The following is a 23,828-nucleotide window of genomic DNA, read 5'->3' on the forward strand; positions in this document are numbered from 1 at the left end:
TTATTGACATATGCTGACTATACTGGATTATATCTTACATCAGTCAAAACTTAAAAATTGTCTACTCTTCGTAGTGAATTGCTTGAATATTTATTATCTCAAGAATAACTTATTTTTTTATATTTCTGTATTATACACATTTTACTGAGTGTTGCTTCTTATAAAGTAACTAATAAAAAGGTAAATTCTTTATGCAAAAATACTTATTGCAATTCGTGTTGTCAGATTAGTGTTCTAAATGATAGTGTCTGCATAAATGAAGCCTCAACTAAATCAGGTCATACAAGTACTTGCTTCTTTAGACCTTTTTTTAACAAACTTTACAAGTACGATGTGATATCTTTACAATTGATATCTCCGATTGTTTCCGATTGAATTGTTTCAAGTGATCTCATATTAGATATCCGTTTTATATATTTATCAAGTTATTACTTACATCAAATAGATACTAGATGCATTTATAATTCAGTACTGACCTTTAATGCAGATGCAAATCACTGCATACATGTACTTTTAAACCAGACTGAGTATTTGTTTTACTACATGTACAATGTATATGATGTTATTATAAAGTATTTAAAAAAAAAAGAATACTAGTCTATCTACATTGGTCAGAACATTCTTCTGTTGTGCGTCAAACGCATTCACTTAAATGTCAGCTGTATTATAATAGCCAGTTTCCTCTCTCTACCTACATGTAATCAACCTAATTATTTCACGCGGGCACTTAACATTTCATTCAAAGTACTGTGGTCTGATATGCAATTTCAATTATACTATACGTAATTCGAAGTGACATTCTTCAGTCTTCAGCAAAGATACATGTATACTGTAGCCATTTTCAGGTAAGAGAACACACTTCATATTATCGTTTTATTATAATTTAATTATATTTATTGTGACTTCTCGTGAGGATGGTGTAAAGGTCCCCTCCCCCTAAAATATAATACAGGAATGTTGTGTACGTGTTGCATTTCTTATTTCATGAAAGATATCCTATTATATTCGTGGACAGATTTTTTCTGTAAGTTATGAGTCTTACTAAATATTTTTCATTTAAAGGTTTGAATAATATCCATTTATTACGTATTTCATAACGTACAATTTTTCGCTGCATTGAAGACCGATTGTTGACCTTCTGCTGTTGTCTGTTATATGGTCGGGTTGTTGTCTCTTTGACACATTCCCCATTTCCAATCTCAAATTTATATCAAACTGCTTATTTGATAGTCTGGGATTTATATGTTACTTTGTCTTAAGATATGTAGCCTCTAAATAGATTACTTTCAATAAAACTAGCTGGACCTTCTCATGGGCGGATCCAGTGGGAGGGGGTGGCCGCCCCCCCCCCCCTTTGGTGGGAAAGATTTGGTATATTATATAGGGAATCACTGAAGCGTGAGCGTGACTGGAGCGCCCCCTCCCCCCCTAGGTCAGTCAGTGGGCCCCCTTACAAAAAGTTCTGGATCCGCCACTGCTTCATGTCAGTCATTTCACAAGGTCTGGTGCTCTAATTGATCGTAGTTTATACTTAAAGTTCTAACGAGAAATTTTGCTCGTAAGAGCTTTTGTGAAATGAATCGATGATGATCGATCTTTCCCCCACTCATTGACAAAAAGTTGTCACTGTTTAAAATATTTTTTTGTGTTAATTCATTTAATATTATAAATACCTTCTCTTATAGTGTTACATTTTGTTACAGAAGAATTAGCCGATATGACACTTTTCCTCTTGTTAGAATAAGTAAGTTATACATGTAGTTATTGACCAAGCAAGTCGGTATATACGATTTAATCTGCACGGCTCTGGTGACCCTAATTAACCCGAACGACGTATACCGATTTGATTGGCCAATAACTGTTTTAACACATGACGTCAGCAATTTACGTGAACATTTTGGAAAAATGCGGACGATAATCCGTTATCAGCGGCTCTTATGAAATTTTCTTGTTAGATAAAGAAAGGGGAAAATTGGTTAGTTTTAAATTGTAAGCTTTTTTTTAAAGGCTTCTTCCTAAATTGTTAATTCATTTGAATAATGGCGATTTAATGGTACACTTTTTTTATCGCTTCTGCTAAATTTATTTTTAAAATCAGTATCGATTAAGACTTTAACCTCTATTGTGTACTTTCAAATCGGTGTATGCAAAATCCCAACTGAAAGGGTTATAGAGTATAGATGAACCGAGGAAGATGTTAGTACCTAAATTAAATATGTTAAATAAACAGGAAAAAAATGCTTCTCTTTCCAATCTTTTACTCCCCAACCCCCAAAATTTCTGCTACTCTATTAATGTTTGAAGACATGTCCATCTAAACGAAGTCTGATTGATCTGAAGCAACACCCACCCCCCTTTTCCACACAACATGTGTTATAAAGGACACAAGACGTTTGCGCCTTTTTACCTGAAAAACGATAGGACATTTGCGCTTCGAATACTATGGACATTTGCGCTTTTAATTTTGATTCACCTGTATTAAATTGACCGGGCATTTGCGCTTTTTACCTATAGTTGTCTATCTGTTATTTTAATGAGAAGTAATCATTACGTAAATTTAACTTATATTTCTCATTAGTACGACAAATGGTCAAGAATCCTTTCATGCTTCTACATGACTCATCCTGCTATTTGTTTTATCTTTTTGAAGAGTATCATTTAACAACAGTGTATGAATTACATAAGATTCGTTATATTGATGAACAGGCGCCCCTGTCAAAAATTGAGAAAAAGAAACTTGATTATTTATTCGAAAATGTGGGTCGAAAAAACATTCAGAACAGATAACAACAGCTAAATTTGTTTACTCCTGGGGCTTCAGATATCAAGCGAAAATTGACCTCTGATGACTGTACGTGTTTTTATGTCTTTAGAATGTTTACTTCAGCTCAGTGTATATAAACCTTTAAGCACATAATAATGTGCTATGAAATGTGCTATGAAATGATTTTTTAAAACTTTTAGCCATAAAGAAAAATATGACTTTAACTCTGCCAGGTCAAACATGCGGGCCCCAAGCCCGGATAAAAGAAGAGAATAGTAATAAAAAAACAAATATTGCAAAAGCGCAAGTGCCCAAAAAAATAAGCGCAAATTTCCTATGAAAAAACGAAAACGTCCCCCGCCGGTTATAAATAATCTGACAATAAATTCGATCTCAAAATAGTCACTTTTATCATGTTTATAGGAATAAATATTCAAAAAGTCGTAATGAATTCTATCGAGTCTAAAACCTCATTTTCATTTATTCGGATATTCTTAAATACATTTATTTTTTGGCAGAAATAACCAAAAAGTGTTATTATCAGTTCTGAATTTCAAACACTGATTTAAAATATTTTTAAACGTTTAGATATAAAAAAAAAGAATGAGAAACCTTAAAAGTTTTTTTTTCTCTATTTTGACTTGAAATTACAATGTTTGTACGAAGTTGTTAACTAATCAACAACTTTGTCGTATCTTCAAGGCAGAGGCGGATTTGGATAGGGGGCATATCGTGTTTTAGCATAAAATCGTCAAAATCGCTATACTCGGTGATATTGTATAATTTTATTGAATAACACCCCTTTCAATATCCAGGAACCGCCCCTTAACCTAAAAATACATTTGAACTGTGCAGATTATCTGAGGTAGTTAATGCACACCTTAGCTGTGCATTATTCAGATTATAGCACAGTAAGAAGAACAAAGAGATTTTACCCATGTCATGTGCATGTGCATCCCTATTGTTATGGTAATTTTTCAATTAAAATACAAGCAGGCGGTTTTCTGCTTTTTTTGTGGCCTTTTGTTTATCAATTCGTTTTTTGTTAGTGAATTAAAGTTTAACAGATTGTATCAACTTGATCAGTAGATAAAATTAACTCGTATTTTCAGTCGTATTATGGAAAGTCCTTAAAATATGGACAACAAGCGTTTCTATCGAACGTTAAAAAAATTGTACGCACAAATACTTGTGCAGATTACTTATAAAGATTGCAACGCAAAGCGCTACCACAAAGGAACAAAAGAAACCCCCGTCGCCTCCGGGCACAATCGAAACAAGTTGAACCGTCTATTGTGTCTAACTTTTACTCCTGTTGCATTGAATTTGCACTATGCAAAGTTCCATTCAGTTCGTTATGGAATTTGGTGTTGATGGCATGTCTGGCAGTTATCATAATTATCATTAGTACGTGTATCTGGTAAATCTATTATCCGGCATTTTTCTAAACTCGAGAGATCAATTAATAGATTGACCCAATGTAAAGTGACTTCTAGTCTATTGCCTAAAAACTTATGTTAACCTATAATATATAGATATACGAAGATGTGGAATGAGTGCCAATGAGACAACTCTCTATCGTCTATTGTTTTTGTTCGTGTTCGTGAGAATCAATCTGTCTTGAATGTTTTTGGTTACCAATTGGGTCACAGACAAGAACACATGAATTATACGAATATTGTGTTCCAATATATATATATTTTATAATATAAACTGGGTATGCTGAATCTGACAATCAATGTACCATTTCGAAAACTTATACATTCTTTACATTATTATTTTTATAAGACATCTCGACATTTTTTCACAAATTAAAAGATACCAATATTAAAATAAGGAAATGTGGTATGATTGTCAATATGCAACTATTTACCAGAGACCAAAATGATTAGGATGCAAACAACGATAAGACACTGTTTGACCTTCAACAATGAACAAAGCCAAAGTTTTTTAATAAGCTAAACAGTCCTCTAAATGACAATATGGAAAACAATTAAAATTTTATAAAACTAACTGCTAGAATTTTTTTTTAAAACTGTAAGCGAAATTCAAATGCATTTTGCCAGTATGAGTAAAAATGAGATATAATATAATTCGTACGGGAAATTCTATGTTTGCCTTGACATAGATGCAGCACTTATGTTGAAGACATAAAAAAATAACCAAAGATAACGCACAAATACTTTTTCAGTAACTTGTTTGACCATCATATACTACAGAGAATTGGTATACATCATGGTCGGAATAACGTTGGGTCAAGCATCAAGTATATTACTACCATTCCACAAGATAAATATAACCAGCACTTAATTAAATTATAATCGGTGAATGAAAGGCATGGCTGATTATTTATATAGTATGTCAGTTTCATTAAGCCAAGAATGTCTTGCCAAGCATTTCTTTTCTGCAATAGTATTGCTATAAATATTTAGGTATCAACGAAATAGTTCGCTAATAAATTTAATATACTAGTACTAGCAATTGTGTCTATTTTCAATTGCATGTCGGCTGAGTAGGTATAATCAAAAATGTTGAAGAAATTAGCAGAACGGCTTCATTGAGTATAATTTGCTAGTGTCGTGTCGACTTCTATATCCTCACTGATTGGTCGTAGCAGCGTGCTTGTCTTCATATGCGGGGTTTATTGGATTTGATTGCTGAATAAATAAGGTAAGTGGAATACATGTAAAAGTGAGGCTGTGTCAATACGCCGCCAGCGCCGTATGCGTATGTTTATGGCAAGCCGTTCTCGTCAAAACTATGTTCAAACTATTTTTGAACAATTCACATACTGAGAATTACAACAAAGCACACTGAGATTTAAAAACTTGAAAAAACACAATGAGAATTAAATATTACACACTGAGAATTACAAATTACACACTGAGAATAAAACATTACACACTGAGATGACAAAGCACTTCCCAATGACTTTAAAATTTCCATTTACTACTACCCACCTAAGAAAAAGCAAGCTATGGTTAAAGCGAGGGAATAGACTACTCAAATTGAAGTCAGATTCATGTTTAGGTATTCCTTCCCAGTGGAACCTTGTGACTTAGTAATTAAAAATACGGCATATCTGTTTAGATCAAAGCATGATATCTTCAAATCATGTTACTACGCTGTAATCCTGCAAATTATAACGGGTGTTGTTTCTTTATGATTTAGTATAATGTTAGTTCATGTTGTGTGCAGTTTGTGCAGTTTTGAAAATGTAATTATTATTTATAATAATAGTAACATATAAGAAACATATAAGTCAAATATGGGATTCTGAAACAAGTTTTAAAAAACTTAAAAAATCCTTCTATCGAGAAAAATTACATGCATAAATATAGAGATAAATTAACAGGACTGACTAAGATGTTTTTGAGAAACAGTCACTGAATCCGTACACTTTTTTTTGTGATGGATTGTTTTATTTCCGTAGATAAAACAACCTTAAAATTATATAATTAAAAGATAAGTGATTTTTTAGCTGAAATTAATAAGCGTCTAAAACGTCGACAGTAGGAATGCTACTGAATCCTGAATATTTCTTCACAAAACGGTGAAGTACATTCCTTGCATCCCGTACTTTTTGCGGAACACATCTAGCTTAGTCACATCATAATTTAAACAACTGTTTGCTTTTCGAAGCAGGTTCGATATTAAAATTTGTTGAAAATCATAAATTAAAAAAAATATTTGATAACATTTAGAGCATGATTTTAGGAGTGAAAAGATACATAGGAAATCGTTTTATGACCCTTTCAAGCTGTCGTAAATTCTCATTGTCCTTGAATATAAACCCTTATACATGCATTTTTTTCTTTATGTAATATTAGATTTTTATCAATAAAACGACATCAAAGATGCATCAAAGATGTAATTTTATATATTATATATAATACAAAAAACAAATACCGATCACTCTAGAAACATTAATTAATATAAATAGAAATATTTATGGAAAGCACAACTAGAACTCCCAAAATATCAATATAATAATAATAAAGCACAACTAGAGGCTCTAAAGAGCCAGTGTCGATCACATTGGTCTATGTGAATATTAAACAAGGGAAGCAGATGAATTCATGAAAAAATTGTGTTTTGGTGATGGTGATGTGTTTGTACATCTTACTTTACTGAACATTCTTGCTGCTTACAATTATCTCTATTTATAATGAACTTGGCCCAGTAGTTTTTGTGGAAAATGTTAGTAAAAATTTACAAATTTTATGAAAATGTTAAAAATTGGCTATAAAGGACAATAACTCCTTAGGGGGTCAATTGACCATTTCGGTCATGCTGACTTATTTGTAAATCTACTTTGTTGAACATTATTGCTGTTTACAGTTTATCTCTATCTATAATAATATTCAGGATAATAACAAAAAACAGTAAAATTTCCATAAAATTACCAATTCAGGGGCAGCAACCCAACAACGGATTGTCCGATTCATCTGAAAATTTAAGGGCATATAGATCTTGACCTGATAAACAATTTAACCCTGTCAGATTTGCTTTTAATGCTTTGGTTTTTGAGTTATAAGCCAAAAACTGCATTTTACCCCTTAGGGATGTTCTATTTTTAGCCATGGCGGCCATCTTGGTTGGTTGGCCGGGTCACCAGACACATTTTTAAAACTAGATACCCCAATGATGATTGTGGCCAAGTTTGCTTTAATTTGGCCCAGTTGTTTCAGAGATGAAGATTTTGGTAAAAGTTAACGACGACGGACGACGGACGACGGACGCCAGATGCAAAGTGATGGGAAAATGTGAGCCAGGTGAGCTAAAAAATGGAAATGTATAGTGAAAACCTGCCAGAGACCGCTTTAATGACGGTGAAACCCACCTGGTCTTTCAATGCCCGTAAAATAAGGATTTCCCATAATAATGCCATCTACGATATCTACGGAAGACTCTATAACTCTATTGATGTTTTATCTCTATATAATTAACACCCAGTCTTTGATAGAACCATGCAAAATGCCTATAAGTGGGTCCACATGACATGTCAACCAAATGAAATGAAATTTTGCACACATGTTATGATAGTCAAGACAAAAATAAATTCTAACTTTAAAATTTTATTTTAAGCTATTTTTAGATTTTACAGCGCCATCTACTGGAAATGCCTGAATTTCCAAAATAATCTACAAAAATATCATAATTTTGTTGCTCTGATTATGCTAGATAAGGTTATGTTTAACTGGTATTTGAATTGATTTTTTATAGCAAGCATCATTCGTCCTTGGAAACTTGACAAAATGTTAAAGCTTGAGTATTGCTAAATTTTGAGGCTGACCGGTCCAAAAAGGACCGGCATTTTGGGCATATTTTGGATACTTGGTAAAAAGATCATCAAAAGGACATGAAATCTCATAAAGTACTTTGAATTTTTAAATGTTTTAAATATTTCTATAAAGGTTTACATGTGTACTACAAGTTTTATGATTTTTGAGCTGGGGTCTCTTACACCGTTACCATGGCAACGGAATAAAAATGGGTTATTTTCATATATTTTCCACAATAATCTGTGTATTTAATCATGAAAACTTATTTATCTTTTGACACTATCTCATGATATTTGGCTTGAAGGTGTATTACAATAAGACAGTATGTCTCATAAAATGAAAACTGCTAGTTGACCTTGACCTTTGACCTCAAGGTCAAAATATTTGATTTCCCCCTCCCCCCGTTTTTTTTTACTAGAGCACACATTTTTCTCTTCCTTGCAGATTTTTTTAATACTTGACACACAATGTCAGCACCTAAATATGATGTGTTGTGTACCATGGATAATGACCTTGATATTTGACCTTCAAGGTCAAATAAAAGGTCAACTTGAAGGTCAAATAGGTAATTCTATATGTCAGCCTAAAATACAACATTCTGTTTTGACATGTCAATATGAAAGAGAAGTGTACTGATTGCTTATGAGACATGACAATTAAAATGGAGTGGTAGTAAGCAATTTTATTTTATAGGCCACAGAACGGGCAAGACCTTTGCAGTACAGCTAAGGGATTTTCCCTGTGGTCATGTTCCGCTCCCTCATATAATGATGTTACTGTTTAGATTTTTCTTTTAAAAAAGTTCAGAACCAAATCTGTAACCCATATTTAATCTTAATTGCCTTTCTAGTTCATCATGGGGGTCATGCCCTGCCCCCTAATACAATTGATGGTTAAATAGCTTGAAATATGTTCATATTCCTACCTTAAATCATATATTTTTTTTCAATCAGACCTTAAAGTACACCAATGATGGTTTTGCTGGAGTTCGCTTCCCTTATAAACACTTTTCAGATACCCACCTCTAAACTATATACTTTAATAAAAGAGGGACGAAAGATACCAAAGGGACAGTCAAACTCATAAATCTAAAACAAACTGACAACGCCATGGCTAAAAATGAAAAAGACAAACAAACAACAGCACACACGAAACAACATAGAAAACTAAAGAATAAACAACACGAACCCCACAAAAAAACTAGGGGTGATCTCAGGTGCTACGGAAGGGTAAGCAGATCCTGCTCCACATGCGGCACCCGTCGTGTTGCTTATGTGATAACAAATCCGGTAAATAGTCTAATTCGGTAGGTCACATTCAGGAAAGGGAAGGGGATTGTAGTTACGACGTAAGGAACATATCCGATATCATTTGTGATACGGTTATTCCATAACGGTCACCCAACTCGTGATGGCGTCCGTAAAATATACGAAGGGATGATTTCAACTTCACCATTTGGAACTCTTGGTTTAATAGCTTCCTTGTGAGCAGCAACCCTCTATCAAGAAAATCATGATAGGAAATGCAAGCACGGGAATATCGTATCAATCGGGAGATATTTACCCCGTATAATATATATAATTTTTTATCTTACCTCCTATACATTTCCAGGAATATGATTGGTTAAAAGCGTCCGCGTGCAAACCGTGTATATTTGATATTAGGTTAGTAGGGAGGCGGGGCTTATCTCATACACGGTTAGTAGTGGAGTTACGTCCCTTTATATTCCTTATTAGGTAAGAAGGGGGCGGGGCTTATTTCATACACGGTTAGTAAAGGTGTTATGTCCCTTTATAAAAAACAAAACGGTACTGAGAAAAAATCTTAAAAGTTCCAACAGACGAAGAAATTGATGATTAAGATTGAAAAAAATTCATAAAACACATTTAAACCTTACAAGTCGTTATTGTTGGCATCTGTTTTTGTAGGATCAATGGAAGTATTTTCTTAGTAGACTTTCTCATTTTGAGAATCACTAGTCTTAATTTCACACGTTAAGATAGTCGGTAAGATAAATTCGTTACATAGTGTGCTAGTGACGTAATACGGTATATATGGGGTCAGTAAATTCCATATGGGGATTCGAGCTTCACTCTCACCCCATATGGAATTTACTGACCCCATATATACCGTATTAGGTCACTAGCACACTATGTAACTAATAATATCATGACTAGACCAATTAAGTGTACCATATATTATGTTACTCATGTCCTAACCCCTCGACTCTACAGGGAAGACATTAGTTTTGATTCACTAAAACAGTTCTAACGAGTAATAGTTAAATTTTCAAAAAAATCGTAGAATTTTAAAAATAAAAGTAAAAATGTCTGAATCGATGGGTCACTGTGAAAACTGTTTAAATATGGAAAAATAAATGGTGACAGGTAAGTGAAGCTTACATAAATGGAGAGATAAATGAAGAGACAAATGAAAAATGAACAAATTGATACCCGATTTATATATTTCCAAGGCCGTTAGTTGGCACCAGAAGCGACGAAGCAGCGCATCTATTTTGGATGGGCAAATATCCACTTTGTTATATGGGACGAGCTCTGACGTTCCACGGCCTAGCTTGTCTGGCAAAACAGCCGTTGGACGTCAGAGTAATCTCGGACTAAATTTATAGTTGAAAAGAGACAATCTAAGACCTCGATCCGTAGATATCGACGGTGACATTATTCTTGGAAATCCTTTTGATACAAACCTTAAGATATACAGAGTCTATGATTTCGTCGAATTTTATGAACATTGATAGATCAGGGGGGTCTCACCGTCATTTAAGTGGAATAAGGTAGGTTTTCAATATACATTTCTTTTTGGGGGGCTTTCCATAAATATTTATATTTATATTTCTGAAGGTTTTTTAAGTGATCATGTTTTGTTTTTGTAATATATTTTATATATAAAATCACATCTTTTGTGTAGTTTTATTGATTTTTAGTTTAAACATATTTTATTTACTCAAAGTAAAATGGATTGGACACAAGTAAGCCATACTTATGAAGTCCGCTCCGAATGACAATATTTTACAATACAATATTAATATGAGCATGCAATATCAAAATAAACAGTATTTTACGAGTCTATCAATTGAGAAAAACAAATGAAACAGAAGTAGATGTAAACATTGAACGGTGATGATGATGATGATGATGATGATGATGATGATGATGATGATGATGATGATGATGATGATGATGATGATGATGATGATGATGATGATGATGATGATGATGATGATGATGATGATGATGATGATGATGATGATGATGATGATGATGATGATGATGATGATGATGATGATGATGATGATGATGATGATGATGATGATGATGATGATGATGATGATGATGATGATGATGATGATGATGATGATGATGATGATGATGATGATGAATTTACCGTAAATACATTTTCTACATAACAAGAAATCTCTCAGACCTTTTGATAAAAGTTTTATTGATAAGATCGATATAACATAAAGAAAATATGCAACTTACACATAAGGGCACATAAGGGTTCATAGTTTACGACAGCTTGAAGGGGTCATAAAACGATTTCCTACGTATCTTTTCACGCCTCTTAACTATGATAATCATGCTTTTAATGTTATCAAATATTTCAACTTTTCATGATTTTCAACTAAATTTTAGCTAGCAGCTGGTTGGATATTGAATATCGAATATCAAATAACGAAACTGGCCGCTAACTTCACATCTCTGAGCCTTACATATCTATTAACACCACAGGATGGTAACCAGTTTGAAGACGTGCAAATCTTGATTGAGGAAATTATTATCTTTAACCTGCAGAATGAGTCCTTCATCACCAGTGAATATATATATTCTATTGATAATATTAGATTATTCATTGATTAATCGAACAATTCTGTATGTCATTGTAGTCATTTTGCACTTTCGTGGTTTTACTTTTTGGTATTCAGATTCATTATACATAGATTTATGGTGATGCTTATCTAAATTCAGTTTTTCATCACATTCATTAGTTCTACGCTTATTCTTATTGTTGGTGTCTATGCGAGAAAAATTGCTGTTTCTAATATTAAAGATAAATGTTTCATATTAAACGTTTTATATTATTATATGTGCAGTGATATATCAGGCCGAGATAGGTGAGCTTAGCAGGTTAACAAATTTCATAAGGAATAATGTTTTGTTTTTGTAGATAAATATCATAGATCAAAGGAATTGCAATTAAACAGTCTGGTTGTTTTATGAAGGGTCTTTAATGTGAATCCATGTTCATTTATCTTACAGAAAGGTCAACGCGGTGTAGGCAGAAGACAATACTATATCTATAAATATTTGCTATGCTTTTGGTGACAAGTACTACATAGCGCCAGTGCAAATTTTATGCCTCATTTTTATTCATCAACGGTCTATAGGATCATGTCTTTATATAAAAAAAAAAATGTGCCTCAGTATACTGTATTTTATTATGGGGGGGGGGGGGGGGGGGGGAGGATGTTGTATAGAATGTTGCGATGCTACACAAATGATAAATATTTTCTTGTTATGAAAATGTACACGGTGGAATTGAGTTTTATCGAGAACAAAATATAAATATATTTTCTTTTATCTAATGCTTAAAATTATCAAATTAAATACGTTCGCATAAACACAAGGAAATGTGTGTTTGATAAGAAGTAGTTCTAACAACACGATGAGAGTTGACACTAAACTGATTTTAAAATTTTCTACTAAACATTTCATTGTAGTTGAATTTTAAAAATCTTTGCTATTTATATAAAGTATTCGACCGAATTAAAAAATATATAGAATTATAAATCATTTAACGTGTCATATAGACTATTAACTGAATCATTATATATTAATAATTATGTTAGTGAGATGAATGGAATAGAGGCTATAAATCGTTCGTTTGTTACCATAACGGTTTAAATCATACAATCTTTAAACTATTTAAAAATAACAAATATTAAAAGGAATGTCACTCACTTGTACCATAATTGTTGACTAGAAAAACAGGTATGTATCTTTTTTCTTCTGTACACACGATTGCAAACATCTCAGTATTTTATCAGTTCATTTTCGCGATCAAATTTTTAAATAATTATAAAATATTGTTTCTATTTACATGTACTATTCATATACAATAATAAGTCTTTACTCAAAATTTATTAACACAAATAATAAAATCGAAGTGTAAGGTACGGCTACATTTATTACAACTACATGTATTGATTGGTTGATTGTTTCCCTCCAGTGGCAAATATTTCATCACATTCAGGACGAATGCTATTGAATAATTCTAGCATTATATATGTCTTAATTGTACATTAAGTTTTATCCTACATCTATTATTTTAATGTGTATATTATATACTATACAACGAGCATGTATGAATATTTGGAGTTTACTTTTGAGACTCTATTCTCTTTTGTTAAATTAATATTAAACCAATTTATGTATATGTTTAAACATTATCAACTTGTCGTCAACTACATTTGTCATGGCCCGGACAGGCATTTTTATCTCTCAGGACAGAGAGGCCAAATTCTAATTGACAACGTACAATTGAATAGATGACTTGAATTTCTGAATTGCATACTTGAATTCGAAATCAAGTGTTTTGACTACATACAGAAGTCTATGTCCCAGTGAAGTTTGAGTCTTTTCAGTATAGAAGACCTCACTGTGACTTTAAGATGAAGAACAGCAATAAAAGTATTGGTCGTTTGCTTTTGAGTTCGTGTTTTAAGTAATAACATCATTATCATATTCCTTAAACTTTTCTGGTTACTGATATTTCTAATGCATTTACGATCAAGCTTATTTGGAAGTGAAGTGTCTCCGTTGGTAATACATGAGTTGCATTATAATTGTTTTTATTGTTATTAAGATTTTGTAGCCTCTAATCGTTGGATGCTGTCCGCCATAATTGTTTTTGTTTGTTGTTTCAATACAAGTACGCTCATTGTTTTTTTCGTTGTGTTCTACATTTATTAACCCCTGGTTTTCATATACAATTTTAAATCTTTTTACGTTTTAGGTTTTTCTCATTGTTGAAGTCCGTTCTGTGGCCTGTATGACTTGTTTTCATATACTTGTTTTTTGACTCTGGCTGACAACTGACGCCTTGCAATTATACCTTGTTTTATATTAGTTACAACTTGGTCACGATATAGAATAATAGTGAAAAATCTGCAACATTTCTGATCAAACGACTTTTCTGGTGTCTTACACATTGAACGAGGTATTTAAAACATATAGTTTTCTTTGTAGTACATCTGACTGAGGGAAAGCAAAATACAAGTATGTCCGAATCGGTGGAAATCCGAGCATATTTTTTTATACCGATGAAATAGAGTTCACAGATTGATCATTATATAAAGTAAACTTTTTTTGACCAAAATATTTAATCAAATTTACATATCGTGCACACACAAATTATATGCTATTCAATGGCACACAAGGACTTCTTGATATGAAATATATAGAAAGCACATTCAAATAATTTGAACCTTTAATAGCTGAGCATGTGCTTTGTAATCAATCATGTCAAACTAAATAAGCAGGAGAAAACTTGTTTTAAAATTAATATCTTTAATGTATTTATATGATCTTAAATGTTAAAAACTTTTAAATGTACACCATATAATGCAATATTTTATTAATGTCCCAAAGGCAGTATGTTAAAAAGAAATGATAATTTATCAATTAAGGCCGTCTTGTCAATTTAATATGTTTGTATGTTCAAGAAATGTATTCTCAAACTGTAATTCATGTTACAAAATTGAAGGTCTTAAGATGAATAGCATTTTCTTTGTCACTACATTCAATCGTTATATTTTAATTACCTTTGTAATTGAAAGGTCAAATTCAATTTTCTTTTAATACCCCTGGTATTTATTATACTTGTGTCTTGTCAGATAACATCTGCTAATTTCCTCAATACATGTCAACTAAGTACGGAAATCTAATACATAGTGGGTTAGAATTCAACATTTTTTTCTTCATATGAAGTACAAGGTAAATTGAATTATAATTTGCTTTATAACATTTTAAATTACTAATAATTGCATACTATTTATGTGTATCAAATGCAATGTGTACCAATTCATACTTTACGACAACGTGATATGCATAGTCTGTTTTCGGTTTTGTTTAAGCAGATAATGCAATGTTTATATGTCTAATTTTAAGAAGTTTAAGACGTTTCTATTTATGTAGAAGGATATGTTTTATATTTGAAGTTTCTACTTATAAATTACATTATTTCTTATAATACATTTTTTTATGCTAATCTTAATCTGAAGGAAGGAACTATGCATTTAATTTTGAATGATAGTTTCGCTTTATATATGCATCACATCGATGTCTGTCGTGATTTATGCCACATTTTCTTACACCTTTTGTCGTTCTTTTTTATATATAAATATGACAAATCTTCGAAGCTGATATTCGTTTTGATGAAATGCGAGGAATTTAAATATGTTTATATAAAATAAGATTTCTGAACTTCCTTGCATAACATGATTATGTACCATTTTTCATTGAAAATATTTTACTTCCAAGACAACGTGGTTTTTTTTCGGCGGGGTTTCTTCGCCCCTGTTATAATAGTCAAGTATCTTTTAGAATACTAACTTACTATTTGTAGATATTTTTTTATAGACATTGATTTTTATTATATATACACATGGAAAAAAGTATTTCAACACCAAATTGAAATTCAAATTAAAAAATCACTTTTTATTTTTTTGTTAAAATAATTTGTTGAAATAGAACTAATTAAACATTACTTAAATATTACCCGAGTTTAATCAATAAATATTGACTCTATCAGTTCTTATCTGCACATGCAGCTACTGTACTCGTAAACACTAAAACAGATGTTTTTATCCTCATTGTTTTCAAAACTAAAAATAACCAAGTCTATTATAAATTTATGTTATTGACACCTTGCGATTGGTCATCCACAACTCATAACTGCAGCAAGATGGCAGATATCCAGCATGAGTGAAGCAAGTATGTCGCTGTGATAATTGCACATATTGTTGGTCATCACCATTCCACTATAAGTCGTTTTGAGAATAAAAATCAGGCAAGAAACGATGTTAAAGACCTTCCGAGGTCAAGAAGACCCCCTATAACATCTGCTAGGGAAAATAAAGCATAGTGAAGGTTGGTCAGAAGGAAACCAATTGCAAACAATACAATCCTAAAAAGAGAATCATGACCATACATGAGCCTTTAAACAAGAACTGTTCGAAATCGGCTCATCGCTACTGGCTATCGTGCGATAATACCATTTCGGGGAAATTAGCCTACGAACAGACACACAGATGCCAGTATCCAATATAGTGCAAAGCTCGCCAAAATTGAAAATTAGTGTCGTGGAGGAAGATCCATTGTTCCAATGGAATCTGGTTTATCTTCCTTGGCCCAATCGTAGCCCAAATTTGAACCATATCGAGCATATATGGGACACTATTGGGCGTAAAAAGCATGAAAGGACACCCCAGTTCAAACAAGTCATGAAATAAACAATACATTTCGTCAAGAATGGTTACTGCTAGCTTAGCAACAAAATAGTCGACTTTTGGCAGGAATCAGAAGACGTTAAGATGCGGTTATTCGTTTGAATGGAGGCTGTGCACAAAGTACTAATTCTTTGGCGTATAACGATCAACCATGATGTGAACAATCATCTAAAGAATAATTTTGAAATGTCTGACATTGTAAAGTTCGACTACAGTAAAAGTTGTAAAATGCATTTTTTTGTACAAAAAATACTTCATTTTGTTATAAAAATTTTGGTTAGATAAAACTTTTTTTTTCATACATTTTTTGTTCGTTTGAAAGCCAATGTTATCATTAACTACGTTTCAATATTATTTTACAAATATTTTATCATATTCCATCCAAAATAAGAGACTGATTTTTCAAGTTTAAAAAAATCAAGGTATTGCAATACTTTTTTCCATGTGTATATTTATAAGCATGATTGTGTTTTCCTGTCAGAGAAGACTGAATCTCTGACAATGCTTCTTTGACTGTGTTTACGTTTTTACATTATTTAGGTCTACATTGCTCGGGATATTAAAAATATTAAACCTTGATCTATAATCATTCAAACGGGTCTACTTAGCGAGGGATTTAACGTAAAATAAGTATGAAAGAAACGTAAACTTACTCCGTTTAAAATAAATCGGTCTTTTTTCTATGGCATTATCATTATATTCTTCATCTAAAGTTTGACCCAAAATGCATATCTATTAAAATTTGACAGATATGCACGTCTACATGTAGTAACTTGTTGTACAAAATCATAGGATTTGAGAAATGAAAGCGGTTAAATCCCTGTGATTTCATTTTGTATTGAAACTTTCCATTTTAATTAACATTTGTTATTGAGTTAAATTATTACCTTGCTTAAACTTTACACGTTTGACATAATTTCTCATGATTTATTCCAGAAATAAGATACTTTATTAAAAAGAATTTATTAATCGTTTCCTTGTTGTGTTGCTATTTTGGTAGATTATACACCGTCTTATTCATACAATTACCAACTTGCCTCAACTGCTACAATTGCGTGTGATTTAATTCACATGATTTTTATTTACAATTATATCTTTGTTAATCGTTATATTTTGCCCATTTCTTTAAAAATAAATTAACTTTGCAGAACTTAACTTTTATATTTATTGGTGATATTTCCTCGTCCTGATTATGGATGAAATATTTGCACGTGGAGATTAAGATTGCAACAGTTCATAAATTTGAATAGGTTAGACCCATATGTATTTTTTCACATATCATATAAAAAAGAAGATGTGGTATAATTGCCAATAAGACAACTCTCCACAAGAGACCAAACTGACACAGAAATTAACAACTATAGGTCAACATACGGCCTTCAACAATTAGCAAAACCCATATATGGTTACTATATGTTATTGTTATCGGGTTTGTAAAATTTATAAAAATAGGAAACCGCAAAACAAGTGATCCATATACAGCAGGATATACCACACTTGTAAACACACTTGTTTTTCCTTCTGTTTTTTTTTAGTTTGTACTTGTTAGCTTTTAGTTTTAAATTTACACAATCGTTTTAATTTTTTAAACCTTTTGATGAATATAAATGCTACTTGTCTTCATTGGTATAAATGCTTTCCGAAAATATGGTCACGTTAGTCGTCTTCCGACCGGCAGTGAAACCCTTTTAAAAGTAGGGTGTCCATTTTTCTGTGGAGATGTACAAGTACACAACCACGTCAACTCAACATGGGGACGTTAAATCCGATTCTTCGCTCTTTGAAATACAAATATTCTGTTTCTATTCAATTTACACTCATTTATCAGTGGCAATCCAAATTCTACAAACCTTCACCCTTGACGGCCTCTATAACATGACCTATGACCTATTGTATGTTTTGTAAACATGTCTTTGTCCTGAAGATAAATACAATATTTGCAACTGTACCTTAAGTAACAAAAAAAAAAACGAATACCAGGTAGCAATAGAACAAATTGGGGCATATTTTTCTCAATATATTGGGAAATTGCTTCCAACTTTTTAAAACTATGAATTTAATTATGTTAATACAACAGAAATACTACCAATATGAATGGTTTGTACCAAAATTGACAAACACGTAAATCTAACCTGTCGTATATCACATACCTATTATCTTTTTATCGGTGACAGTTATACATTTCCGGTGATAATGTCTTTATCTATCATAACGTAATTAGTTGTAGTAAACATATATACGCATTGTGTATAGGTAGTGTACATACTGTAACAATAGTATATGTACACAAGCTCCAAAGGTATGCATATCACATTAACCTATGGAAATATTTAAAAAAAAATCACAATCGGTATTTGGTACACCAGTGGTAGTGACATGCTGTGGTATTTATTTAATTGTTTTAATTACTCTTAATTATCATTGCAGATTTTGTTACTGGATTAATATGCAACAGGAAGGCAGTTATTGTGAGAAAAGGATTGTTTTATCCTAAGTTTAAGAAACTACTAACTATACGTAATGAGGAACACAGGCCGTGCATATTATGATTATTTAGAGTCTTAAATATATTTTGTTTAGAATTCTAACTTAAAAAGGAGAAACTTTCAAGACATAAAATTCCTGCTGTGCAAGACTTTAAATAACTTATTGCAAAATGGCGGGAAATTATACAAATGTTGAAATGACACTAGAGGACTTCAATGATGAAGAAACAGCAAAAAGAACATCAGCAATCGTTTATTTATCCGTTGTTATGGCCTTGGGTATTCCAGGAAACTTATTAGTGATAATAGTGTACTTTGGATCACTCCGACGACGAGATGGCACTCATTGGATGTACATCCGGGCTTTAGCTATTACCGATTTACTTGTGTGTACGGTCGCAATACCATTTGAATTGTTTCAACAAACGCACCAGTTAACATTTTATTCTGCAGCAGGATGTAGTATATTCAGATCAATTAGCGTACATTTATCCTTGACCTCATCTCTTCTTTTAATTGCTATGTCAGGTAATCGTCTAAGACGGGTATGCCAACCACTAAAAAAACAACTAACTGTGAAACAAGGTTATGTGACGATTGCAATCGTAGTTGGAATTGCTGTGTTATTTTGTTGGCCGGAAGGAGCACTAAGTGGAATAAGCCTTGAAAAGTTAGATTATAATTTGACCGGATATGATTGCAGTTTTTCTGACCGATTTAGTGGAAAAGACTACACTACAATATACAGTACACTCCTGTTAACAGTTTACATTTCGTGTATGCTTGCACTTGTTATTATGTATTCAATAGTTGGACGGCAAGTGCTTAAACGAACAAAATTTCAAACCTCGAATCGAGCCAGTTGTACAATACCACCGACTTCTGGTGCTACAGAGGTAACCTCATATGAACACCATAGTACCGACACAATTGATGATAAAAGTGAGTATGTGGACGATAAAAGAATCACCATTGAGATAATAAAACATCCAGGAATCACTGACAATATCGATCATAAGAAACATAAAGGGAAATGTAAGACAAAAAAGAAAACATCGAAAAAGGTTACACGGATTGCATTTGCTATTAGTTTCTGTTTTATACTGAGTTACTTGCCATATGTAGCAGTAAAACTGAATGCTTCCGTTGTAAAAGGTCGGTTTACACAAACACCGCTTACCAAAGCCATATTTCCAATCCTAGCCAGAACGTTTATCATCAATAATATCATAAATCCTGTTATATATGGATTTCTCGATCCTACATTTTTACAGCATTGCAAAATTACAATTAGATATGTCTTATGCATGAAATGTCAAAACTAAATGAAAAACATTGTATGTGAAACGTGATGTGTACATAAAACATACCCACGTTTGATAGTATATAAAGTACATGTTCTTAGTTCATTGTTGTTTGATTTACCAATTACCATTGGCTGCTGAAGACGATCAGCTGACGATACAAGAATGAATGACTAACGAGCAACAGCAAATAATATTACATGTTTATTCAGGACTATAACACTTCAGTTTCATCATGTTCATATGACTTAGTAGCATTTATTTTCCTATAAAGTTATTCCTTAATGTTCTTTTTTATTTAATGAAACTGCCAATTTGAGCATTCTTACCTCAAGTTAAGACTGGTAATAAATTTTACTCAAGAGCCAAAGAATCACAGTTCTATTTTTAAAACTGAATTGCTTTAATCCTCGGCTTAACCCATTAGTTCTATCGTTTTGCGGGATGCTCAGTCTTTAGTTGTTTTTTGTTGTGTTTTGTTTTGTGTCCTTTAGTCGTTTTTTGTTCCTTGTCATGATATTGTCATTTTATTTCCGACTTATGAGTTTTGATAATCTTTAAGTATCTGTTTCCTCTCTTTTACTCAGAGTATGTGTATAGATACAGGGAGACGTGGTATGAGTTCCAATAAGACAACTCTCCATCCAAATCACAATTTATAAAAGTAAATTATTATAGGTGAATGTACGGTCTTCAACACAGAGACTAGGCTCACACCTAACAACAAGATATAAAGGGCACCAACAATTACTAGTGTAAAAACATTCAAACGGGAAAAACAACGGTCTAATCTATATAAAAAAGTCTCTTTATTGCAAGATTTTACAACTAAAAGAAGTGACACCAATATTTGAATACGTCTACTATAGGTCACTATAATGAGAATTAGGACAGATACCATAATGTAGTTATCAAAGGTACCAGGATTATAATTTAGTACGCCAGACGCGCGTTTCGTCTACATACGACTCATCAGTGACGCTCATATCAAAATATTTATTGATGACATATTGGCTAATAATATGCAATGATTAAATAGCTTGGTGACAACAATAAAATTGCTCATTATCATGAAACTACTCTGGACCATCATTTGTTCGTTTAGAATTACATTGAACTTCTTGCCAAAGCTTAGATGGAAACATAGAATACATATCCTATATCGGTATTAGTTTTTCTTTTAGTTTAAACATATTTTATTTGTTAAAGTACAAATTGGATAAGACACAAGTCAAACAGACTTATGAAGTCTTCTCCATTTAACATTTATAGCAATATAATACAAAAATATATGTATGAGCATGCATGTATAGAATGGTATATCTATTTAGTAAATATATATATATAAATATGGATCAAAATGGAAAATTGAAGAAAAAGAAAACAATAATAATACAGAAAAAAAAAAAATAATAAAAAATAAAAATATATAAATCATTATTTAGCCTAACACAAAAAAAAAAAAAAATAACAACAAAAAAACAAATAATAAAAAAAAAAAAAAAAAAAAAAAAAACGAAAAAATAAAAAGGACAAAAAAGGGGAGAAGAAATTTTACTTAGATGATGATGTGTGTGCGATCATGGTTTGCTACCTAGACAATTTGATATCTTTCCGAACTTTTAATAAACTCAAAGACATTTTTGAAAATGGTTTGGTTTTGCTCTAGAGAAAGAAGACAACTACCCGAGGTAAGTAGTTCTATGTTAATTTTACAATCATTTGGAAGCCAGCGCAGACTTTCATACATTTATTTCGTATGTCTGAATATAATATACATTTAAAAAAGAATTGATAGGAATCTTCACGATTAACACCACAGTGGCAGGAAGGGTCAGAAATAATATTGACCCTATATAGATCATAGTTTAAGGATGATGCAAAACATCGAAGTTGGGTGAGAATTATATTCAATTTTTGATTTCCAAATTCATATTGCTTCGGTACAAATATATTACTCTGAGGATAACGGTGTTTTAGTTCAGTTTTAAATTTATTAATTGATTCCACATCACGAGTTGAATCCTCAAGACTATTCCAAAGACGTACGGTTGATGGAATAAAAGAATCATTAGTTAATGCTAGTCTGCAGAATGGAATAATGATGTCATTTCCATTACGTAGAGGATAGACCGTCATACTTTGTATTTTTTGGGGAATTAAATTTGACAAATATTCTGGAACATTATTATTTTGAATATTATAAAACATTTGGATTTTTCTTCTCTCTCTTCTTTCAGCTAATGTTTCCCATCCAAGTTCTTCATAAATAATCCTTGAGCTTGTGAATATAGGTAACCCCGTAACTATCCTAGCAGCTTGGAGCTGTAATTGCTCCAGTTTATTGACATAACCTACCCCAATATTATCCCAAACCTCACTTCCATACTCAAATAAAGGTCTTATAAAAACTAAATAGAGTTTTTCTAAATTTTTCCTGCCCAGTTTATATTTCAACTTCCTTAGCATATTTATATGTTTAGACGTGCTTAAGATAATATTATCAACGTGGGCATTCCATTTAGCATCATTGCTAGTTTTCTCGTTTGAAATGTTTTACATTTTCATTTCGGGGCCTTTTATAGCTGACTATGCGGTATGGGCTTTGCTCATTGTTGAATCCGTACGGTGACCTATATATGTTAATTTCTGTGACATGTTTGTCTCTTGTTGACAGTTGTCTCATAACAGTTGGCAATAACACCGCATCTTCTTTTTTTACCTGAATATTCATTAGACGCTGGCTTTTAATAAACAAACAATACATGTAAAGCTATTGCAAAGGAATGTTGATATTATTAATTTTGAAGTCTTCAACTTTATCTCGAAACCCTGTGTTGATCATATCTTTTAGATCATCCTCTGTGTTTAAAAGCAAAATTATTTCATCTAGCAAGGTCTATATTATTTTTTTTACAAAGGATCATTAAATTATTCATAATCCCTGAAATCATATTAGGGAATTTGTAGAATAATTATTAAAAAGTTCAGTGATTATGTAAAATCACTGGTCATTTTCAGGGATTATATATAATTACTAATGGTTTTAGTGATTCTACATATTCCCTGAAAAATCAGGGATTCTACATAATCCCTGATTATACAAATTCACTGTAACATATATACGATAAACGAAGAGAGAGGCTGTCTGGTATGCCATATTGGCTAATAAACCTATAACAAATTATATTAACTAGTATTTGAAAATCAGACAGATGTAAATTGTTTATATATAGTTTTTATTATTGTGATACATTGTATCTGTAACAATCTCCCTGACGCCAAATCGCTGGGCTGGAATACTGCAATTATATTAATCTATCTCTGCTCCTATTCTAATTTTTACTCAAAATCTACAAAATCATAGTTCTGTTTTCACATTGAATTGATTTAATCTTCAGATCCACCGTTTATAAGGGAATTGGTGTGGTTCGTGATGCTCAGTCTATATCTTTCTTT

General features: G+C 32.0%; 1 protein-coding gene across 4 annotated transcripts; it reads left to right on the forward strand.

The window, feature by feature from the left end:
- Positions 1–675: 675 nt before the first annotated feature.
- On the forward strand, positions 676–20,470 carry LOC139481325 (neuropeptide FF receptor 2-like). 4 transcript variants are annotated; one of them, XM_071264566.1, is made up of 3 exons: positions 779–845; positions 12,238–13,061; positions 19,007–20,470. In XM_071264566.1, exon 3 carries the CDS (start codon positions 19,236–19,238, stop codon positions 20,388–20,390), a length of 1,155 nt encoding a protein of 384 aa, XP_071120667.1. In that variant the 5' UTR covers positions 779–845; positions 12,238–13,061; positions 19,007–19,235; the 3' UTR covers positions 20,391–20,470. The 4 variants fall into 4 exon arrangements, with proteins under 4 accessions (XP_071120666.1, XP_071120667.1, XP_071120668.1 ...); XM_071264565.1 differs by lacking the exon at positions 12,238–13,061 and having other exon boundaries at positions 676–845; XM_071264567.1 differs by lacking the exons at positions 779–845; positions 12,238–13,061 and adding an exon at positions 14,971–15,065.
- Positions 20,471–23,828: the final 3,358 nt, after the last annotated feature.

Source organism: Mytilus edulis, chromosome 7, assembly GCF_963676685.1.
Source record: "Mytilus edulis chromosome 7, xbMytEdul2.2, whole genome shotgun sequence".
NCBI lineage: Eukaryota > Metazoa > Mollusca > Bivalvia > Mytilida > Mytilidae > Mytilus > Mytilus edulis.

Bases quoted from the DNA above. Each gene is read 5' to 3' on its own strand.
- LOC139481325 (XM_071264565.1), top strand. From the start codon at position 19,236: ATGGCGGGAAATTATACAAATGTTGAAATGACACTAGAGGACTTCAAT.